The 24,039-nt window shown below is 38.4% G+C and overlaps 4 protein-coding genes and 2 pseudogenes across 4 annotated transcripts; all 6 read right to left on the reverse strand.

The window, feature by feature from the left end:
- Nucleotides 1-366: 366 nt before the first annotated feature.
- LOC124393524 lies at nt 367-3,153 on the reverse strand (annotated as a pseudogene).
- A 523-nt stretch (nt 3,154-3,676) lies between these two features.
- Nucleotides 3,677-6,360, reverse strand: LOC124393339 (protocadherin alpha-2-like). The gene has a single exon (XM_046861081.1). The coding sequence runs from the start codon at nt 6,271-6,273 to the stop codon at nt 3,895-3,897; it is 2,379 nt and encodes a 792-aa protein (XP_046717037.1). The 5' UTR covers nt 6,274-6,360; the 3' UTR covers nt 3,677-3,894.
- Nucleotides 6,361-7,643: 1,283 nt separating this feature from the next.
- On the reverse strand, nt 7,644-10,109 carry LOC124393341 (protocadherin alpha-2-like). The gene has a single exon (XM_046861083.1). The coding sequence runs from the start codon at nt 10,020-10,022 to the stop codon at nt 7,644-7,646; it is 2,379 nt and encodes a 792-aa protein (XP_046717039.1). The 5' UTR covers nt 10,023-10,109.
- A 1,518-nt stretch (nt 10,110-11,627) lies between these two features.
- Nucleotides 11,628-14,176, reverse strand: LOC124393340 (protocadherin alpha-8-like). Its single transcript, XM_046861082.1, has one exon. The coding sequence runs from the start codon at nt 14,048-14,050 to the stop codon at nt 11,672-11,674; it is 2,379 nt and encodes a 792-aa protein (XP_046717038.1). The 5' UTR covers nt 14,051-14,176; the 3' UTR covers nt 11,628-11,671.
- A 37-nt stretch (nt 14,177-14,213) lies between these two features.
- On the reverse strand, nt 14,214-19,626 carry LOC124393338 (annotated as a pseudogene).
- On the reverse strand, nt 17,105-23,216 carry LOC124393343 (protocadherin alpha-2-like). The gene is made up of 2 exons (XM_046861086.1): nt 20,674-23,216; nt 17,105-17,172 (listed from the first exon to the last, which is right to left on the reverse strand). The coding sequence occupies exons 1-2, from the start codon at nt 23,035-23,037 to the stop codon at nt 17,161-17,163; spliced, it is 2,376 nt and encodes a 791-aa protein (XP_046717042.1). The 5' UTR covers nt 23,038-23,216; the 3' UTR covers nt 17,105-17,160.
- Between the last annotated feature and the right edge of the window lie 823 nt (nt 23,217-24,039).

Here is a 24,039-nt window from a genome sequence, read left to right on the forward strand (position 1 = left end):
TACCCATTTTTGATGGTGATGCAAGATCGCTCCACTGTAAAATCAGGAATCATGAGCTGCTAAAATATTAGATGTTTTTAAAATCCGCTAAAACGTGGTTTCATAGCAGAACGTTTTTAAAACATGAATAAGGATACAAATAAGTTAGGTATTTCTGTGTTTTGCTTCATTCAGCCCTTTTTGGAACATTTTTTAAATATTTCTCTACGCACAATAGTACCATTTAATAACCTGACAGAACGCTCGCTCTCAATCTCAGTGGTTCTGAATTCAACTCAAAAATTGGAAAAAGCACCGTAAAAAGCTCGATCATATTTTATTTTAAAAAGAAAACCAGAAATACTTTTCAGTCTTTAACACTATGGCTCAAATAAGCTCTTTGAATAAACATATTTGCTGAACTGGAACATGTAAAAGACTGAAATACTGAATCGGTGACCTGAATTTAGAGCTGTGCAACATCAACATCATTAGTGTGCAGAACCGAATAACCGGTTGAAGAAATCCGAACAATAATAAATAAAAGATGAGATTTGCGGGAAACGGACGTGCAAATGGAAAAGGATATATATATTTGTCTTCAAAACCAAATCCGAATAAAAGACAGAAGCGAAATAATTTAAACAAAAAATAATAATAAAAAGAAGTTTTAAAAGTAGAAATAGACAAAGGTAAGTACAATCTTACCACCCCAGTGCTCGGAAGAGTTTGAGTCCGAGTAAAAGTGTCTCCTCCATTAATGCTGATCAGCTCTGCGTCTGCAGGTGGAAACGGCGAGGGGAAAACCACTACATCACTCTTCAGTGTGTCTGAGTTAAAACACACATCATAATGCTGAGTGGATTTAGAGTAAGACCAGCTCCCGTCAGGGTGTGTAGTGACCACTGGAACACTGGAGCTGCTGAAAGTGCCGTCTGTCCTGTAACATTTTGCTGCTATTAAAGCGATGAGGCTCAGTAAAAATATCACTGACACTGAGACAATAGCGATGAGCAGATAGAGATTCAGATTAGAAAAATTCTCCTCTTTTACTGGCACTTGTCTTAGTGAAGGCTGCAGTATGTCCATATTTTCCACAACCACAACTTCAATGCTCACAGTTGTGGACAGTGAAGGGTCTCCATGATCCGAGACAGTGATGATAAGCGGGTGAGTTTTTAAATCATTGTCACTCATTCGTCTTTTAGTCCTTATTTCTCCTGTGCTGGTTCCGATTCTGAAGAGATTTGTTCCTTTTGGTTCTGTTATATGATAAGATAATAGTGCATTATATCCCGAATCAGCATCTACAGCTCTGACTTTAGCCACAAAATATCCCGCTTCAGCAGAGTAGGGAATGTTCTCACTGTTTACTGATCCAGGGTCAGAGTAAGGAGGGAGAAAAACTGGATTGTTGTCATTCTCATCCAGGATAAAAACATTTACAGTCACGTTACTACTTAGTGGAGGGACACCAGAGTCAGTGGCTTGAACTTTAAACTGAAGTCTATTCATTTCTTCGTAATCAAAAGTCTTCAGGCTGTACAGTTCACCGGTGTGTGAGTTAATGTTCATCAGATTGGACACTCTGCTGCTCTCAACATCAAATAATGAATACGAAACAAGGGCATTTTCACCGATGTCTAAGTCTTTTGCTGTTACTGATGCCAACAGGCCACCAACTGGACTATTCTCTTTCACATTAATATTTATTATAGATGCAGGAAATAATGGCGCGTTATCATTCACATCAGAAACGTAAATTGTTATAATGGCACTGCTCGAGAGAGAAGGAATTCCCTCATCATTAGCTACAATTGTGACATCATATTGTGAGACCTGCTCTCTGTCCAGAGCTTCATTCACAACAAGAGCGTACGAGTTTTTATATGATCGCTGTAATTTAAAAGGACTCGGTGCTATAATTTTACAATCTACATTACCATTAATACCACTGTCTTTATCTGATACAGTGATTAATGCAACATTTGTGCCAGGTTTGATGTCTTCGCTGGCGGAGTTCATGAGCAGAGTAACTGAGATCTCTGGTGCGTTGTCATTAACATCTACTACTTCAATCAACACTTTACATCTAGTCATTCTTGGAGATTGTGCATTGTCCTGAGCCTGAATTCTGAGTTCTATCGCAGGATATTCCTCATAATCAATATTTCCCTTGACATTGATTTCTCCAGAAATAGGACTTATAGTAAATAAATCGAACGCCGAGTTCAGGGCATCACTAACGATGGAGTAAGACACTTCACCGTTATTTCCGTCGTCTGCATCTGCAGCGGAAACTGTAAGGATTTTAGTTCCTATAGATGCATTCTCGTGGACCTTGACTTTGTAAAGAGACTTTGTAAAAACAGGACTGTTGTCATTTGTATCAAGTACATTTATAATTATCTGCATTGTTCCAGATCTGGGAGGAGTCCCGCCATCTACAGCAGTCAGCACGAGCTTGATCACAGATTCCCTCTCTCTGTCTAAAGCTTTCTGAAGCACAAGCTCAATTGAATCACTCTGCATCTCTAATGAAAAATGATCATTAGAATTTATTTTATATGTTTTTACTGAATTGCTGCCGATATCCATGTCCCTTGCCGATATTAACGGAAATCGATCTCCGGGAAGCATATTTTCAATAATATTCAATATAACTGTTTGATCAGGAAACACAGGAGAGTTATCATTAATGTCTAATACATTAATTTCTATGCGGTAAAGATTGTGAGGATTGTGGATCATTGCTTCAACATTTAAAACACATTTCTGTTTGCTTTCACACAGCTCCTCTCGGTCGATTCTGTCATTAACTAATAAAGTCCCGCTTTTCCGATTTACCTCGAAATACTTTGAATTAGATCCAACCACAAGCTGAAACATGCGCGAATCCAGTTCCTGCACGCTGAGATTAAGATCTTTCGCTAAATTTCCAACGACGTTTCCCTTCTTGGCCTCCTCTGAAACCGAGTAGGAAATCTGAGCGCAACCCAAATCCATAAACAAAGCAGCAGCAGAGCCTTCATCCAGGCAGCGCGAGCACCGTCCGCTACATCCATTTCTTACTTGTACAGGTTAATCCAAAATATGTGGAAAGAGTGGTTTTAATCAATACACTCTATAGAGAAACGAGACAAAAACGCAAGGCCTTCTGATGTCAGAAGTATGTCACAATTTGTTCTGCTGTTCTGAATAAGGAGGATTAATATTGTGCAAAATTCTCCAACTCACGGTCTACAGCGACATCTAGTGTGGAAATACAACATACTTTACAAAACAAAAGTTGTTTTGTTAGTTTTGCATCTCATAGCTGTTTTGTAAATATTAAATAAATGAAACCTCACAGTCTGTTGCCTTTTTTTAAAATGCCCTGGTATTTAACTGCTCTTTCCTAAAGCAGGACATATGAAAATAAATTCATGTATATAAAATACCCTTACATCACAAAATATATTGCATGACCATATTCTGATTCTAGACTTTATCATAGTTTGTGCCCACAGTAGTACTGTTAAAAACATGACAAACATGTCGCTGTCCATCTCCGTGGTTCTGAATTCAATTCAAATATAATGAAAGCCCAGGAAAACTTTAGTAAAAAAAAAAATAGACCGCAACAATATAGTTCCAAAAACGTTTGTTGATAAAACATATTTGCTCAATTTGAACATGTAAAAACTGCCACATTTAATCAATTAACTGATTTCAGAGCTTTGGAACATCGACATCATTACTGTGCAAGAACACATAAGAAGCTTCATCTATGTTAAGGGAACTCGAACAATACTCACTGAAAGATAATGAAATTCTCGTGTCTGCCTATTAGAAAAGTTTGTTTGCTTTAACCCTTTATAAAGACGGGGAGATGTTAACAAGAAATTTCGAAAACGCTTAAACATTATAAAAGGACTAAAGTAAGTACAGTCTTACCACTCCAGTGTTGGGAAGAGTTTGAGTCAGAGAAAAAGTGTCTCCTCCATTAATGCTGATCAGCTCTGCGTCCGCAGGTGGAAACGGCGAGGGGAAAACCACTACATCACTCTTCAGTGTGTCTGAACTAAAACACACATCATACTTCTGAGTGGATTTAGAGTAAGACCAGCTCCCGTCAGGGTGTGTAGTGACCACTGGAGCGCTGGAGCTGCTGAAAGCACCGTCTGTCCCATAGCATTTAGCTGCTATTAAAGCGATGAGGCTCAGTAAAAATATCACTGACACTGAGACAATAGCGATGAGCAAATAGAGATTAAGATTTGAAAAATTCTCCTCCTTTACTGGCACATGTCGTAGTAAAGGCTGCAGACTATCCATGTTTTCCACAACCACAACTTCAATACCCATAGATGTTGACAGTGAAGGTTCTCCATGATCCGAGACAGTAATGATAAGCGGGTGAGTTTTTAAGTCATTGTCACTCATTCGTCTCTTTGTCCTTATTTCTCCTGTGCTGGTTCCGATTCTGAAGAGATTCGTTCCTTTTGGTTCTGTTATGTGATATGATAATAGTGCATTATATCCTGAATCAGCATCTAATGCTCGGACCTTAGCCACAAAATAGCCCACTTCAGCAGAGTAGGGAATGTTCTCACTGTTTACTGATCCAGGGTCAGAGTAAGGAGGGAGAAAAACTGGATTGTTGTCATTCTCATCCAGGATAAAAACATTTACAGTCACATTACTACTTAGTGGAGGGACACCAGAGTCAGTGGCTTGAACTTTAAACTGAAGTCGATTCATTTCTTCATAATCAAAAGTCTTCAGGCTGTACAGTTCACCAGTGTGTGAGTTAATGTTCATCATATTTGACACTTTACCGCTCTCAACATCAAATAATGAATACGAAACAAGGGCATTTTCACCGATGTCTAAGTCTCGTGCTGTTACTGATGCCAACAGGCCACCAACTGGACTATTCTCTTTCACGTTTATATTTATCACATGTGCAGGAAATAATGGCGCGTTATCATTCACATCAGAAACGTAAATGGTTATAACGGTACTGCTCGAGAGGGAAGGAGTTCCCTCATCATTAGCTACAATTGTGACATAATATTGGGAGACCCGCTCTCTGTCCAGAGCTTCATTCACAACAAGACCGTACGAGTTTTTATATGATAGCTGTAATTTAAAAGGACTCGGTGCTATAATTTTACATTCTACTTTACCATTAATACCACTGTCTTTATCTGATATAGTGATTAATGCAACATCTGTGCCAGGTTTGATGTCTTCGCTGGCGGAGTTCATGAGCAGAGTAACTGAGATCTCTGGTGCGTTGTCATTAACATCCACTACTTCAATCAACACTTTACATCTAGTCATTCTTGGAGATTGTGCATTGTCCTGAGCTTGAATTTTGAGTTCGATCGCGGGATATTCCTCATAATCAATATTTCCCTTGACAGTGATTTCACCAGAAATTTGACTTATAGTGAATAAATCGACAGCCGAGCTTCGGGCATCACTAACGATAGAGTAAGACACTTCACCGTTATTTCCGTCGTCTGCATCTGCTGCGGAAACTGTAAGGATTTTAGTTCCTATAGATGCATTCTCGTGGACCTTGACTTTGTAAAGAGACTTCGTAAAAACAGGACTGTTGTCATTTATATCCAGTACATTGATAAGTATCTGCATTGATCCAGATCTGGGAGGAGTCCCGCCGTCTACAGCAGTCAGCACGAGCTTGATCACAGATTCCCTCTCTCTGTCTAAAGGTTTCTGAAGCACAAGCTCAATTGAATCACTCTGCATCTCTAATGAAAAATGATCATTAGAATGTATTTTATATGTTTTTACTGAATTGCTGCCGATATCCATGTCACTTGCCGTTATTAACGGAAATCGATCTCCGGGAAGCATATTTTCAATAATATTTAATATAACTGTTTGATCAGGAAACACAGGAGAGTTATCATTGATGTCTAATACATTAATTTCTATGCGGTAGAGCTTGTGAGGATTGTGGATCATCGCTTCAACATTCAAAACACATTTCTGTTTGCTTTCACACAGCTCCTCTCGGTCTATTCTGTCATTAACTAATAAAGTCCCGCTTTTTCGATTTACCTCGAAATACTTTGAATTAGATCCAACCACCAGCTGAAACATGCGCGATTCCATTTCCTGGACGCTGAGATTAAGATCTTTCGCTAAATTTCCAACGACGTTTCCCTTCTTGGCCTCCTCTGAAACCGAGTAGGAAATCTGAGCGCAACCCAAATCCCATAAACAAAGCAGCAGCAGAGCCTTCATCCAGGCAGCGCGAGCACCGTCCGCTACATCCATTGCTTACTTGTACAGGTTTATCCAAAATATGTGGAAAGAGTGGTTTTAATCAATAAAGTCTATAGAGAAAGGAGACACAAACGCAAGGCCTTGCTGATGTCAGTAGTATGTGACACTTTGTTCTGCTGTTCAGAATAAGGAGGATTAATATTGTGCAAAATTCTCCAACTCACGGTCTACAGCGACATCTATTGTTGAAAAACAATATACTTTACAACTCAAACAATAAATTCATGTATATACAATACCCTTAGATCACAAAATATATTGCATGACCATATTCTGATTCTAGACTTTTATCACTTCCTTTACTAATTTAATAATTTTATTAAAATAAATATTAAGCAAACGTGACACACATGAACAAAGTGAAAATCTGAACTAACTAATGTGATTGTGCATTTGCAGCGTTATTGTAATATCAGTATTCTAGTATAAAAAGTGAAGTAAACAGGTGAGGGATGGGTGGTTATCGGGTTTTCCACTCCCAACCTTGAATCATTAATTACACCTATTATAGATTTACATCATAGATTATTGTACCTAGTTGATGGACATTTTTAACAGTGAAACTGTTAAAGATGCTGTACAATTGCAATGTTTTCCAAAATAATTAAGCTTTGCCCAAATTATTTAAAGGTTACGGAAACAGATGTCCTAAATCTTGACAAGTTTTCCTCGAATCACTCCATTTTAAGGCATTTTAATGTTTCCCTACGCACAGTACGGGGACATACTAAAACGCTTAACATGAAAGATGTTTAACGTGACTTATTGCGTTACGACGGCGTTTTAAAAAGACCAAACTCAGAAAAAAGCTCACTATAAATAATCATATAATGGATAGACATGCATATGAGTCCAGAGTATCCACGTAATGCGTTTAATTGCGTGTTAAGCATTTTCCTCCCGTAGAAAACTGTTAAGGTAAAAGCTTAACTTTGCATAAAGGATATTAAAATAATCGTGAAATTTTCGTGACAAACCTGTCGCTGTCCATCTCCGTGGTTCTGAATTCAATTCAAATATAATGAAAGCCCAGGAAAACTTTAGTAAAAAAAAAAAATAGACCGCAACAATATCGTTCCAAAAACGTCTATGGATAAAACATATTTGCTCAATTTAAACATGTAAAAACTGCCACATTTAATCAGTTAACTGACTTCAGAGCTTTGGAACATCAACATCATTACTTTGCAAGAACACATAAAAAGCTTTATCTATGTTAAGGGAATTCGAACTATTCTCACTGAAAGATAATGAAATTCTCGTGTCTTCCTATTAAAAAAGTTTGTTTGGTTTAACCCGTTATAAAGACAGGGTGAGATGTTAACAAGAAATTTCGAAAACGCTTAAACATTATGAAAGGACTAAAGTAAGTACAGTCTTACCACTCCAGTGTTGGGAAGAGTTTGAGTCAGAGAAAAAGTATCTCCTCCATTAATGCTGATCAGCTCTGCGTCTGCAGGTGGAAACGGCGAGGGAAAAACCACTACGTCACTCTTCAGTGTGTCTGAGCTAAAACACACATCATACTTCTGAGTGGATTTAGAGTAAGACCAGCTCCCGTCAGGGTGTGTAGTGACCACTGGAGCACTGGAGCTGTTGAACGCACCGTCTGTCCCATAGCATTTAGCTGCTATTAAAGCGATGAGGCTCAGTAAAAATATCACTGACACTGAGACAATAGCGATGAGCAGATAAAGATTCAGATTTGAAAAATTATCCTCCTTTACTGGCACTTGTCTTAGTGAGGGCTGCAGAATGTCCATATTTTCCACAATCACAACTTCAATACTCATAGATGTGGACAGTGAAGGTTCTCCATGATCTGAGACAGTAATGATAAGCGGGTGAGTTTTTAAATCATTGTCACTCATTCGTCTTTTAGTCCTTATTTCTCCTGTGCTGGTTCCGATTCTGAAGAGATTCGTTCCTTTTGGTTCGGTTATGTGATAAGATAATAGTGCATTATATCCTGAATCAGCATCTACAGCTCTGACTTTAGCAACAATATAGCCCACTTCAGCAGAGTAGGGAATGTTCTCAGTGTTTACTGATCCAGGGTCAGAGTAAGGAGGGAGAAAAACTGGACTGTTGTCATTCTCATCCAGTATAAAAACATTTATAGTCACATTACTACTTAGTGGAGGGACACCAGAGTCAGTGGCTTGAACTTTAAACTGAAGTCTATTCATTTCTTCGTAATCAAAAGTCTTCAGGCTGTACAGTTCACCGGTGTGTGAGTTAATATTCATCAGATTTGACACTTTACCGCTCTCAACATCAAATAATGAGTACGAAACAAAGGCATTTTCACCGATGTCTAAGTCTCGTGCTGTTACTGATGCCAACAGGCCACCAACTGGACTATTCTCTTTTACATTAATATTTATCACGTGTGCAGGAAATAATGGTGCGTTATCATTCACATCAGAAACGTACATGGTTATAACGGTACTGCTCGAGAGGGAAGGAGTTCCCTCATCATTAGCTACAATTGTGACATAATATTGGGAGACCCGCTCTCTGTCCAGAGCTTCATTCACAACAAGACCGTACGAGTTTTTATATGATCGCTGTAATTTAAAAGGACTCGGTGCTATAATTTTACATTCTACTTTACCATTAATACCACTGTCTTTATCTGATACAGTGATTAATGCAACATTTGTGCCAGGTTTGATGTCTTCGCTGGCGGAGTTCATGAGCAGAGTAACTGAGATCTCTGGTGCGTTGTCATTAACATCCACTACTTCGATCAGCAATTTACATCTAGTCATTCTTGGATATTGTGCATTGTCCTGAGCCTGAATTTTGAGCTCGATCGCGGGATATTCCTCATAATCAATATTTCCCTTGACAGTGATTTCACCAGAAATAGCACTTATAGTAAATAAATCGAACGCCGAGTTCAGGGCATCACTAACGATAGAGTAAGACACTTCACTGTTATTTCCGTCGTCTGCATCTGCTGCGGAAACTGTTAGAATTGTAGTTCCTATAGATGCATTCTCGTGGACCTTGACTTTGTAAAGAGACTTCGTAAAAACTGGACTGTTGTCATTTATATCCATTACATTGATAATTATCTGCATTGATCCAGATCTGGGAGGAGTCCCGCCGTCTACAGCAGTCAGCACGAGCTTGATCACCGATTCCCTCTCTCTGTCTAAAGGTTTCTGAAGCACGAGCTCAATTGAATCACTCTGCATCTCTAATGAAAAATGATCATTAGAATTTATTTTATATGTTTTTACTGAATTGCTGCCGATATCCATGTCCCTTGCCGATATTAACGGAAATCGATCTCCGGGAAGCATATTTTCAATAATATTCAATATAACTGTTTGATCAGGAAACACAGGAGAGTTATCATTAATGTCTAATACATTAATTTCTATGCGGTAAAGATTGTGAGGATTGTGGATCATTGCTTCAACATTTAAAACACATTTCTGTTTGCTTTCACACAGCTCCTCTCGGTCTATTCTGTCATTAACTAATAAAGTCCCGCTTTTCCGATTTACCTCGAAATACTTTGAATTAGATCCAGCCACCAGCTGAAACATGCGCGATTCCAGTTCCTGCACGCTGAGATTAAGATCTTTCGCTAAATTTCCAACGACGTTTCCCTTCTTGGCCTCCTCTGAAACCGAGTAGGAAATCTGAGCGCAACCCAAATCCCATAAACAAAGCAGTATCAGAGCCTTCATCCAAGCAGCGCGAGCACCGTCCGCTACATCCATTGCTTACTTGTACAGGGTTATCCAAAATATGTGGAAAGAGTGGTTTTAATCAATAAAGTCTATAGAGGAACGAGACACAAACGCAAGGCCTTGCTGATGTCAGTAGTATGTGCCACTTTGTTCTGCTGTTCAGAATAAGGAGTATTAATATTAGGCAAAATTCTCCAACTCACGGTCTACAGCGACATCTAGTGTTGAAAAACAATATACTTTACAACTCAAAAGTTGTTTTGTTAGTTTTGCATTTTATACCTGTTTTAGCAATTTGTGAAATACTGAATTGATTGCGACATAAAAGTGGAGTCTTAAGCGTTGAGCCACTCACTTAAGCACTTTGTCAATTTTAAAGAAAATAAACCTTACAATCTGTTGGATTTTATTATAAAAATTCCCTGATATTTAACTTCTCTTCCCTAAAGCAGTACATATGAAAATAAATTCATGTATATGAAATACCCTTAGATTACAAAATATATTGCATGACCATATTCTGATTCTAGACTTTTATCACTTTCTTTACTAATTTAATAATTTTATTAAAATAAATATTAAGCAAACGTGACACACATGAACAAAGTGAAAATCTGAATTAACTAATGTGATTGTGTATTTGCAGCATTATTGTAATATCAGTATTATATTATAAAAAGTGAAGTAAACAGGTGAGGGTTGGGTGGTTATCGGGTTTTCCACTCCCAACCTTAAATCATTAATGACACTTATTATAGATGTACATCATAGATTATTGTACTTAGTTGATGGACATTTTAACAGTGAAAACTGTCCGCAAAAGATGCTGTACAATTGCAATGTTTTCCAAAATAATTAGGCTTGCCCAAATTATTTAAAGGTTACGGAAACAGATGTCTTAAAATAAAAGTTTTCCTCCAAGCACTCCATTTTGAGGCATTTTAATGTTTCCCTACGCACGGTACGGGGACATACTAAAACGCTTAACATGAAAGATGTTTAACGTGACTTACTGCGTTAAGACGGCGTTTTAAAAAGTCCAAACTCAGAAAAAAACACACTACAAAAAAATCATACTATGTATAGACATGCACATGAGTCCAGAGTATCAACGTAATGCGTTTAATTGCGTGTTAAGCATTTTCCTCCCGTAGAAAACTGTTAAAAGCTTAACGTTGCATAATGGATATTAAAATAATCGTAAAATTTTCATTTCGTACAGATCAAGTCAGGTTAAGCATGTTTATGTTAAGCGTTATAGTATGTGCCCACAGTAGTACTGTTAAAAACCTGACAAACATGTCGCTGTCCATCTCCGTGGTTCTGAATTTAATTCAAATAAAATGAAAGCCCAGGAAAACTTTAGTAAAACAAAAAAATAGACCGCAACAATATCGTTCCAAAAGCGTCTGTGGATAAAACATATTTGCTCAATTTAAACATGTAAAAACTGCCAAATTTAATCAGTTAACTGACTTCAGAGCTTTGGATCATCAACATCATTACTGTGCAAGAACACATAAGAAGCTTCATCTATGTTAAGGGAACTCGAACAATTCTCACTGAAAGATAATGAAATTCTCGTCTGCCTATTAGAAAAGTTTGTTTGCTTTAACCCGTTATAAAGACGGGGAGATGTTAACAAGAAATTTCGAAAACGCTTAAACATTATAAAAGGACTAAAGTAAGTACAGTCTTACCACTCCAGTGTTGGGAAGAGTTTGAGTCAGAGAAAAAGTATCTCCTCCATTAATGCTTATCAGCTCTGCGTCTGCAGGCGGAAACGGCGAGGGGAAAACCACTACGTCACTCTTCAGTGTGTCTGAGCTAAAACACACATCATACTTCTGAGTGGATTTAGAGTAAGACCAGCTCCCGTCAGGGTGTGTAGTGACCACGGGAGCGCTGGAGCTGCTGAAAGCACCGTCTGTTCCATAGCATTTAGCTGCTATTAAAGCGATGAGGCTCAGTAAAAATATCACTGACACTGAGACAATAGCGATGAGCAAATAGAGATTTAGATTTGAAAAATTCTCCTCCTTTACTGGCACATGTCGTAGTGAAGGCTGCAGAATGTCCATATTTTCCACAACCACAACTTCAATACTCATAGATGTGGACAATGAAGGTTCTCCATGATCTGAGACAGTAATGATAAGCGGGTGAGTTTTTAAGTCATTGTCACTCATTCTTCTTTTAGTCCTTATTTCTCCTGTGCTGGTTCCGATTTTGAAGAGATTCGTTCCTTTTGGTTCAGTTATGTGATAGGATAATAGTGCATTATATCCTGAATCAGCATCTACAGCTCTGACTTTAGCAACAAAATATCCCGCTTCAGCAGAGTAGGGAATGTTCTCACTGTTTATTGATCCAGGGTCAGAGTAAGGAGGGAGAAAAACTGGACTGTTGTCATTCTCATCCAGGATAAAAACATTTACAGTCACATTACTACTTAGTTGAGGGACACCAGAGTCAGTGGCCTGAACTTTAAACTGAAGTCGATTCATTTCTTCGTAATCAAAAGTCTTCAGGCTGTACAGTTCACCGGTGTGTGAGTTAATGTTCATCAGATTTGACACTTTACCGCTCTCAACATCAAATAATGAATACGAAACAAGGGCATTTTCACCGATGTCTAAGTCTCGTGCTGTTACTGATGCCAACAGGCCACCAACTGGACTATTCTCTTTCACATTAATATGTATAATATGTGCAGGAAATAATGGCGCGTTGTCATTTACATCAGAGACATAAAGGGTTATAACAGTACTGCTCGAGAGAGAAGGAGTTCCCTCATCATTAGCTACAATTGTGACATCATATCGTGAGTCCCGCTCTCTGTCTAGAGCTTCATTCACAACAAGAGCGTACGAGTTTTTATATGATAGCTGTAATTTAAAAGGACTCGGATCTATAATTTTACAATCTACTTTACCATTAACTTGACTGTCTTTATCTGATACAGTGATCAATGCAACATCTGTGCCAGGTTTGATGTCCTCTCTGACTGAGCTCATGAGCAGAGTAACTGAGATCACTGGGGCATTGTCATTAACATCCACTACTTCAATCAACACTTTGCATCTAGACATTCTTGGAGGATGTCCTTTGTCCTTAGCTTGTATTCTCAGTTCTATCAGGGAGCGTTCCTCATGATCAATGTTTCCTTTGACAATAATATCACCAGAAATAGGATTTATGGAGAATAAATCTCCTGGCGAGTTTTCATCAACAGTTATAATGGAGTATTCCAGATTGCTGTTTATACCCTCATCTGCATCTGATGCTGAAATTGTTAGTAGTTTTGTTCCTATGGGTGCATTTTCATGGACCTTGACTTTGTACAGAGGTGTGGTGAACTGTGGGCTATTATCATTCGCATCGAGTACATTAATAATTATCTGCATTGTTCCAGACCTGCTAGGAGTCCCGCCGTCTACAGCAGTCAGCACAAGTTTAATGACCGATTCTCTCTCTCTGTCCAAAGGTTTCTGCAAAACGAGCTCAACTGAATCATTCTCTATATCCAGTACAAAATATTCATTTGTTTGTATTTTATATGTTTTCACCGAATTGATACCCGTGTCTGAGTCACGAGCCTTGTTTACTGGAAACCGATCTCCCGGAAGTACATTTTCACTAATTTCCAAAGCAGATATTTGACGTGGAAAAGCCGGAGAGTTGTCATTAATGTCTATTACATTAATTTCAACACGGTAAAGCTTGTGAGGATTGTGGCTCATTGCTTCAATATTTAAGACGCATTTCTGTTTGCTTTCACACAGCTCCTCTCGGTCTATTCTGTCATTAACTAATAAAATTCCGCTTTTTCGATTTACCTCAAAATACCTGGCGTTTGATCCAGTCACAAGTTCAAACATGCGCGATTCCAAATCCTGCACACTGAGATTAAGATCCTTTGCCAGATTTCCAACAACGGTTCCCTGCTTGGCCTCCTCAGAAACCGAGTAGGAAATCTGAGCGTAACACAAACCCCATAAACACAGCTGCAGCAGAGCCTTCATCCAGGCAGCGTGAATACGGACCGCTGCATCCATCGCTTAACTTTAATCAATATTCCAAATGAAGAGGAAAGTGTGCTTTCATCGAATCCAATGTCTCCAAAAAATAGACAAATTCTCGGGGCCCGCTGATATCAAAGTGTGACTCTCTGTTTTCCTGCTCTGCTTTAGTAGAAAGATTAATGATGTGCAAAATTCTCCATATCACGGTCTACAGCGACACCTTGTGTTGAAATAAAATCGAACCGTTAAACTCAAAATTATTTTAGTTAAAAGCTTTACAGAAAATGTTTAATTGCTAAGTGTAAATCACTGTTGTCTCTTAGCTGTTCAATAAGGGGAAAACAGGCATCCATTTTCAGAATTATTCCTTACAAATTAATGTTTGACGTTTTCCAAAATTGTTTTTGAGATCATGCACGTATTATAACCCTCCCAAGTACATTTGCAGTATTTTGATAAAATGTCGAGCTCATACTAAACCAGTGAAATATTTTTAAGTAAAATTAGTCAATACTATTTCACTGTTGAACTTTCTAATTCAATATCTTTTTTTCTGAAATAATATTAAAAATATATATTTAAAATAAACACATTATTTAAGGTTAAAATGAGAAAGCACTGTTGATTAGACATTTAGCAAAAGAATGAAAATAACTAAAAATGATCTGTATTGTTAGTCACACATCGTTCTTTAAAACTGAAAGCCATACAAGTAGTTATTCAAAAGCTAATCATATAAACCCTCAGCCTTCAATGTGGAGAAAAAAAGAGAGTTTCTGATAGTGATATGAATGTAAAGTTGGAAGTTGAAGGGGTGATGATAATTGTCATCAGTGCTTATGCTCCAAAAGAGGGTTGTGAGATGAAGGAAAAAGGAAAAATTCTGGGGTGAGTTAGATAGAGTGGTAGAAGCTGTACCTAGGAAAGAACGATTGGTGATTTGGTCAGACTTTAATGGGCATGTAGGTGAAGGGAACAGAGGTGATGAGGAGGTGATGGGTGGGTATGGCCATTAAGGAGAGGAATTTGGAAGGGCAGATGCTGGTAGATTTTGCTAAAAGGATGGAAATGGCAATGGTGAATACATATTTTAGGAAGAAGGAGGAGTACAAGCTGACATATAAAAGTGGAGGAAGGTGCACACAGATGGACTATGTTCTATCTAAGAGATGCAACCTGATGGAGATTGGAGACTGTAAGGTGTTGGCAGGAGAGTGTAGCTAGACAGCATTGGATGGTGGTCTGTAGGATGGTTTTGGATGTGAAGAAGAAGAGGAGAAGAGTTAGGACCAAGTTTGACTAGTTCGAAAGGTACTTGGTGTGAGTTCTGGAAATAGAAAGGAAGACAAAGAGATGTGGTGGTGGAACGAGAAAGTGCAGGGGAGCATAAAGAGAAAGAGGTTGGCAAAACAGAATTGGGATCGACAGAGTGAGGAGAAAAGCAGGTAAAGAAGGATGTGGCAAAAACCAAGGAAAAGGCATATGAGGAGCTGTATGAGAGGTTGGACAGTAAGGAAGGAAAAATAATTTGTACCAATTGGCCAGGCAGAGGGACCGAGCTGAGAAGGATGTGCTGCAAGTTAGATCAATAAAGGATGGAGATGGAAATGTGTTGACTAGTAAGGAGAGTGTGTTGAGAAGATGGAGGGAGTATTTTGAGCAGCTGGAGGAAATGAAAGAGAGAGAGAGAGAGAGAGAGAGAGAGAGAGAGAGAGAGAGAGAGAGAATGTTGGATGGTGTGGAGATGGTGAAGCAGGAAGTGGATAGGATTAGTAAGGAGAAAGTGAGAGCAGCGATTAAGAGGATGAAGAGTGGAAAGTCAGTAGGACCTGATGACATACTCGTAGAAGCATGGAGATGTTTAGGTAGCAGTGAAGTTTTTAACAAGATTGTTTAACAAGATTTTGGAAGGTGAGAGGATGCCTGAGGAATGGAGAAGGAACATGTTGGTACCGATATTTAAGAATAAGGAAGATGTGCAGACCTGCAGTAACTAAAGTGGAATAAAGTTGATCAGTCACATCATGAAGTTATGGGAGTTAAGAGTAGTGAAAGCCAGGCTGAGGGAAGAGGTTACCATCTGTGAGCAACAGTATGGTTTCATGCTGAGGAAGAGCACCACAGACGCATTATTTGATTTGAGAATGTTGATAGAGAAGTATAGAGAAGGCCAGAAGGAGTTGCATTGTGTGTTTGTGGATTTATAGAAAGCATATGACAGGGTGCTGAGCGAGGAGTTGTGGTATTGTATGAGGAAGTCAGGTGTGTCAGAGAAGTATGTGAGGGTGGTGCAGGACATGTATGAGGACAGTGTGACAGCAGTGAAGTGTGCAGTTGAAACGACAGACTGGTTCAAGGTGGAGGTTGAACTTCATTAAGGATCAGCTCTGAGCCCTTTCCTGTTTGCAGTGGTGATAGACAGGTTGACGGATGAGGTCAGACAGGAATCTCCATGGACTATGATGTTTGCAGATGATATTGTTATTTGTGGTGAGAGTAGGGAGCAGTTTGAGAAGAGCCTGGAGAGGTGAAGGTATGTGCTGGAGACAAGGGGAATGAAAATCAGTAGGAGTAAGATCACAGGAGTAAGATACTCTGTCTTCAAAGTAGATGTATGTTAAGAGGGAGGGCAGTGGAGTGGTGCGGTTGCAGGAAGAAGAGTGGTAGGTGATAGAAGGGTATCTGCAGGAGTGAAAGGGAAAGTTTATAGGACTGTGATGAGACCTGCTATGTTGTATGGTTTAGAGACAATGGCATTGACTAAAAGAAAGGAGGTGGAGCTGGAGGTAGCAGAGCTGAAGATGTTGAGGTTTTCGTTAGGGAGTGATGAGGATGGACAGGACTAGAAACTAGTTTATTAGAGGGGCATTGCATGTAGGAAATTTTGGAGACAAATTGAGGGAAAATTAGGCGAAATTAAGTAGGTAGCAACAGCGCATGTAGGACATTTTGGAGACAAGGTGAGGGATAATTAGGCTAAATTAGATTTGACATCGTAATTTAAACACAAAACCATTCAATAACACAAAAGACAGCATGTGAAAAGGTTTGGAGTTAAAAAGAAACTATAAGTAAGTACAGTCTTACCAGCCCAGTGGGAAGAGTTTGAATCCGAGTGAATGTATCTCCTCCATTAATACTGATCAGTTCTGCGTCTGCAGGCGGAAAGGTCGAGGGGAAAACCACTACGTCACTCTTCAATGTGTCTGAGCTAAAACACACATCATACTGCTGAGTGGATTTAGAGTAAGACCAGCTCCCGTCAGGGTGTGTAGTGACCACTGGAACACTGGAGCTGCTGAAAGCGCCGTCTGATCCATAGCATTTTGCTGCTATTAAAGCGATGAGGCTCAGTAAAAATATCACTGACACTGAGACAATAGCGATGAGCAGATACAGATTTAGATTAGAAAAATTCTCCTCTTTTACTGGCACTTGTCGAAGTGAAGGCTGCAGGCTGTCCATATTTTCCACCACTACAATGTCAATGCTCGTAGTTGTGGACAGTGAAGGGTCTCCATGATCCGAGACAGTGATGATAAGCGGGTGAGTTTTTAAGTCATTGTCACTCATTCTTCTTTTAGTCCTTATTTCTCCTGTGCTGGTTCCGATTCGGAAGAGATTCGTTCCTTTTGGTTCAGTTATGTGATAAGATAATAGTGCATTATATCCTGAATCAGCATCTACAGCTCTGACTTTAGTCACAAAATATCCCACTTCAGCAGAGTAGGGAATGTTCTCACTGTTTACTGATCCAGGGTCAGAGTAAGGAGGAGAAAAACTGGATTGTTGTCATTCTCATCCAGGATAAAAACATTTACAGTCACGTTGCTACTTAGTGGAGGGACACCAGAGTCAGAGGCCTGAACTTTAAACAGACATCGTTTTGTTTCTTCATAGTTGAAAGACTTCAGGCTGTACAGTTCACCAGTGTGTGAGTTTATGTTAATTAGATTTGACACTAGGCTGCTCTCTCCATCAATTAATGAATATGAAATAACAGCATTTTCGCCAATGTCTAAGTCTTCTGCCTTTACTGATGCCAACAGGCTACCAACTGGACTATTCTCTTTCACACTAATATTTATCACATGTGCAGGAAATAAAGGCGCATTATCATTCACATCAGAAACATGAATTGTTATAAGGGTGCTGCTCGAGAGGGAAGGAGTTCCCTCATCCTTAGCTATAACTGTGACATCATATTGTGAGACCAGCTCTCTGTCTAGAGCTTCATTCACAACAAGGGAATAATAGTTCTTATATGACGACTGTAATCTAAAAGCACTGGATCTTATAATTTTGCAATCTACTTTACCATTAATTCCACTGTCTTTATCTGATACAGTGATTAATGCAACATCTGTGCCAGGTTTGATGTCCTCGTTGACAGAGCTCGAGAGCAGAGTAACTGAGATCTCTGGTGCGTTGTCATTTACATCCACTACTTCAATTAACACCTTACAGTTAGTATTTCTTGGTGAATGGCCCTTGTCTTGCGCTTGTACTCTTAGTTCAATCGCATGATGTTCCTCATAATCTATATTTCCTTTAACTTTTATTTCCCCTGACACGTTATTTATTGAAAATAAATCCGATGCTGAATTTTCTTCGCGACCTACAAGTGAATAAACAATTTCTCCGTTTACACCTTCATCAGAGTCGGTGGCAGAGACAGTTATAAGTTTTGTTCCGACAGATGCATTTTCTTGTATTTTAACTTTGTAAATAGCTTTACTAAATGTGGGATTGTTATCATTTATATCTAAAACATTAATTTGTATTTCAAGTGTCCCGGATTTAGGCTGTTTTGCCCCATCAGTAGCAGTCAGTATGAGATTAATTACAGACTGCTTCTCTCTGTCTAAAGGTTTTTGCAACACTAATTCTGGAGAAAGACTCTGTTGTCCGTAGGTTTGAACATCCAGCAAAAAATGTTCATTGTGGCTCAGAGTGTAGCTTTTCACTGCGTTTACACCGACATCTGCGTCACGGGCTGCAGACACCGCAAACCGATCTCCAGCTACAACGTTTTCCGTGATGTTCTTCACTAGTTTTTGCAATGGAAATACCGGCGAGTTGTCGTTAATGTCTGTGACGCTTACCTCAACGCGATATAGCTTCATAGGATTCTGTGCCATTATCTCAATGTTGATGGAGCATTTCTGCTTGCTTTCACAAAGCTCCTCTCTGTCAATTCTGTCATGGACAACCAGAGCGCCAGTTTTCGGATTTAATAAAAAAAACCTCTTATTAATTCCTGCGACAACCCGAAATGCCCGTGACTGCAGCTCCTGAACATCAATGTTGAGGTCCTTTGCGAGATTTCCAACCACAGTTCCTTTTTTCACCTCCTCCGAGATAGAGTACGAAATCTGTCCATAAGACAAGCCCGATAAACAGAACAACAGCAGCAGCAGCGGCGGCGGCAGCGCCCTGATCCAGGCAGATGGTTCACCAGTTAAAAACCTCATGACCCTGTGGTGTTCACTCGGTATGATTCCGATCTTAAATATATTGCCGTTCTTACAGCATTAAACGACTCTTATGCAGTATCCAGATTAATCGTGTTGATTAGTTTCTTGCTTTATAATCCAGTCTAAGATCGCTTTAAACACTACCACTGTCATTGCGCAGAAGAGAAGGTGGAGAGTTGATGATGAGATGCGAGCTTTTAATGTCATGGTCAACAGCGACACTTTGAGGCAGAAGTTGATACAATAAGTATTTAGAATGTATTTTGTTGCAAAAATATACTAGACGTTAAAAAAACAAAAAACAAACAAAAAAAAAAAATAATAATGATAATAATAATAAATAAAATTATATATATATATATATATATATATATATATATATATATATATATATATATATATATATATATTTTTTTTTTTTTTTTACTACTATATGAGATCTTTTTAAGTATTCAGACCTTTTTGAGGGGGTGGTCTTATTGTGAGTTTAATATCTTTTTCTATTTCTTTTTCTTTCTTTTTTTTTTTTTTAATTTCTTTTTTAAGAATTCTTAATAAACTTTCTCTCCGGAGGATTGTATGGTCGTTGACAAAGTTATATACACTTTACTGAAAAAACATTCCCTACAACGAAATTTGTTTTTAGTTTATATAAGTATTTTTTATGTATACACAAAGATTTATATTTAACAACATATATTATTGAAATAAAATAATAGTAGTTGCTGGCTGGTTGTAGAAAATAAAATTACACAAATTTCTTTGGAATGATGTAGTTTGTGTCACATATTTCAAATGTAGCTTACCCAATATGCTTTGTATGTTTGTGCATGATATGTTATTGTGAACATCATTTAGTTGCTCTGTCCAAATGTTTCACTAATTAAAATGTCCTGTACACCATAATTCCACATTTTTAAATCTGAATTAAACATATAATTACCAGGCCCAGGCCAAGTACCAGCCCCAAATACAGTAAGATCAAAAAGATTAATTAGATATGTAAACGTTCTCCCTACCGTAAGATATATAAAATATAAATTAAACACATTGTAAATAGTGACGTCATGATAAAGATAAACATTGCAAACGTTCTGAAATTCTACATTATCCAGTAAACTTCGTTTTATACAACAGATTTTGATCATGTTGACAAAAAAATCATATATTTATCCTTACCTTCCCAGTGCTCGGAAGAGTTTGAATCCGACTAAAAGTGTCTCCTCCATTAATGCTGATCAGCTCTGCGTCTGCAGGTGGAAACGGTGAGGGGAAAACCACTACATCACTCTTCAATGTGTCTGAGCTAAAACACACATCATACTGTTGAGTGGATTTAGAGTAAGACCAGCTCCCGTCAGGGTGTGTAGTGACCACTGGAACACTGGAGCTGCTGAAAGCACCGTCTGTCCTGTAGCATTTAGATGCTATTAAAGCGATGAGGCTCAGTAAAAATATCACTGACACTGAGACAATAGCGATGAGCAGATACAGATTCATATTAGAAAAATTCTCCTCCTTTACTGGCACTTGTCTTAGTGAAGGCTGCAGGCTGTCCATATTTTCCACAACCACAACTTCAATACTCATACTTGTGGACAGTGAAGGTTCTCCATGATCTGAGACAGTGATGATAAGCGGGTGAGTTTTTAAGTCATTGTCACTCATTCGTCTTTTAGTCCTTATTTCTCCTGTGCTGGTTCCGATTCTGAAGAGATTCGTTCCTTTTGGTTCAGTTATGTGATAAGATAATAGTGCATTATATCCTGAGTCGGAGTCTACAGCTCTGACTTTAGCCACAAAATATCCCACTTCAGCAGAGTAGGGAATGTTCTCACTGTTTACTGATCCAGGGTCAGAGTAAGGAGGGAGAAAAACTGGACTGTTGTCATTCTCATCCAGGATAAAAACATTTACAGTCACGTTACTACTTAGTGGAGGGACACCAGAGTCAGTGGCCTCCACAATAAACTGAAGTTGTTTTATTTCTTCGTAGTTAAAAGACTGCGTTGTGTATATTTCCCCATTCACAGAATTGACGTTTATCATAGGTGATACCCGAGCCCCATTGCTGGAATTCTCTAAGAGTGAGTATGAAAGTTCTGCGTTTCTACCAAGATCTGAATCCTCTGCAAAAACTCTCACCACAAAATCTCCAACCTGTCCGTTTTCTCTTATATAAGCGTGCATAAGTGGCGTGGGGAAACGTGGAGCGTTATCATTAACATCAGCAATATTGACTGTTATTATAGCGCTACTGGAAAGAGGTGGAGTTCCTTCATCTACGGCCACAAGAGGAATGTTATACTGAGAAATATTTTCTATGTCTAAAACCCCGTTTACTAGCAATGAATAATGGTTTTTATACGATAGCTCTAATAAAAACGGAAAGAAGCCCTTGATTGACAGGCGCACAACGCCATTTTTGCCTCCATCATTATCAGTCACTGTAACTAAAGCAACAGCAGTCCCAAGTTTAGTGTTTTCTTTTACGCTTTCTAGTAATGGGGTCGTTTTGATTTCCGGAGCGTTGTCGTTTTCATCTAAAATCTCTACTAAAACTTTACAGTGTGTACTTTTAGGAGGACTACCTTTGTCTCGTGCTTGGACTCTCAACTCAACGGCTCGATTTTCTTCATAATCCAGATGTTCATTTACTACAATCTGACCAGTTTCAGGAATTATGGTGAACACATTTTTTTTGGACTTCCCATGTCCTGAAATCGAGTACACGATGTCACCATTAGAATCTTCATCTAAATCAGATGCGGAGACAGACAAAATTTTAGTTCCAAGTGCAATATTTTCTTTTACTTTCACTTTATAAATATTCTTGATAAAAACTGGACTGTTGTCGTTGACATCTATGACGTCAACAATGATATTTAAGGTCCCTGTCTTCGGAGGTTTTCCTCCATCTAGTGCGATTAGAAGCAGGTGTAATGCTGACTGCTTTTCTCTGTCTAAAGCCTTTTGCAACACCAACTCAGCCGATACACTCTGCTCATCAGTCTGTACATCTACAGAGAAAAACTCATTCGTATTTAATCTATAACCTTTCAGCGCGTTGCTGCCTATATCATCATCCTCAGCTACTGGAAGAAGAAACCTCTCTCCAGGGCTTGTGTTTTCGGTAATATTCAGCTTGAACGTGTTCAGTGGGAAGTGAGGTGCGTTGTCATTTATGTCCACGATCGTTATCTCAATTCTATACAAATGATGAGGGTTTTGAGCAAGGGCCTCGATATTCAAGACGCATTTCTGATCAAAAGCGCAAAAGTCCTCACGGTCAATTCTTTCACTTACAAACAACACTCCCGTCTTCAGATTGACGTCGAAATACTTTTTATTAGATCCAGACACGAGCTGAAACAATCGAGCTTCCATGTCGTGCACATCAATGTTTAAATCTTTAGCGATGTTCCCGACAACCGTCCCTTTTTTCACTTCCTCTGCAACGGAATATGCAATCTGACCAGACGACACCTTCCAGAAACAAAGAAGCATGACTGTGAACGGCATAAAGCATCCCATGAAATCCATAGCGATGTGGCCCTTTGTTGTTTTTAAAAATATAAATGAAAGATGTTCCCAAGCGTTAAAATTCAGCAACGCAATACAATCCGACAGACCTCACGTCTGCAAATGCGATTTTTAAGATCCCTGATTTTTTTTTTTTTTTGGGTGGTGCAATGAAAACAAATGGAGTAGTTCTAATTATTAAGTCGCGGTCTGCAGCGACCCCATGTGGTACAACTGAGAATTATCTTGCTTTTTATCATTATTTGTTCATTGATTTCAGACCCAATGCATGCTGTATAATTACTAAACTGATATCAGTTAAATAGCGTAAATAATATATATATATATATATATATATATATATATATATATATATATATATATATATATATATATATATATATACAATTTGTTTTATCAGTTTACAAAATGCAAAGTGGGTGAACATAAGAAAAATCTCAAATCAATCAATATTTGTTGTGACTACACTTTTGCTTTCAATTCTAATATTTGCACACCTTGTACACTTTCACAAAGTCCAAACAGTTCACCAAAGTCGTTTTCTTTCGCAGAGACCGATAGAGCAACGACTGAACTGTTCTCCGCATACACATTCATAGAAGATGCATGAAAATGCGTTATCACTTACATCAAAAATATGTACAGACAGAACATATGGATAGAGGAGGAACTCATTTATCTGTTACTGAGACATAATACGGGGTGTTTTCTCTCTTGTCAAGTGCACTATTGACGATAGTGTATAATATTTCCCTATTGTGGATTCTAATACAAACAGAGAATTCTGAGATTTAAAACATTGAACTTTTTGTTGTGATTAACGCAATCACTGTGCTCAGGGCTCTGTTGTTGCCCTAAGCGATATTTTAGATTTTCGCCCACCAGACCCCATACCCACCACTAAAATTTTTTTACTACTGATTTTTCAAAACATTGCGATAAATAACATAACATAAATACAGAAAGGCATTATTATAAACAAATAAATATAAAGTACATAAA

This window comes from Silurus meridionalis, chromosome 11, assembly GCF_014805685.1.
Source record: "Silurus meridionalis isolate SWU-2019-XX chromosome 11, ASM1480568v1, whole genome shotgun sequence".
In the NCBI taxonomy this organism is placed as follows: domain Eukaryota; kingdom Metazoa; phylum Chordata; class Actinopteri; order Siluriformes; family Siluridae; genus Silurus; species Silurus meridionalis.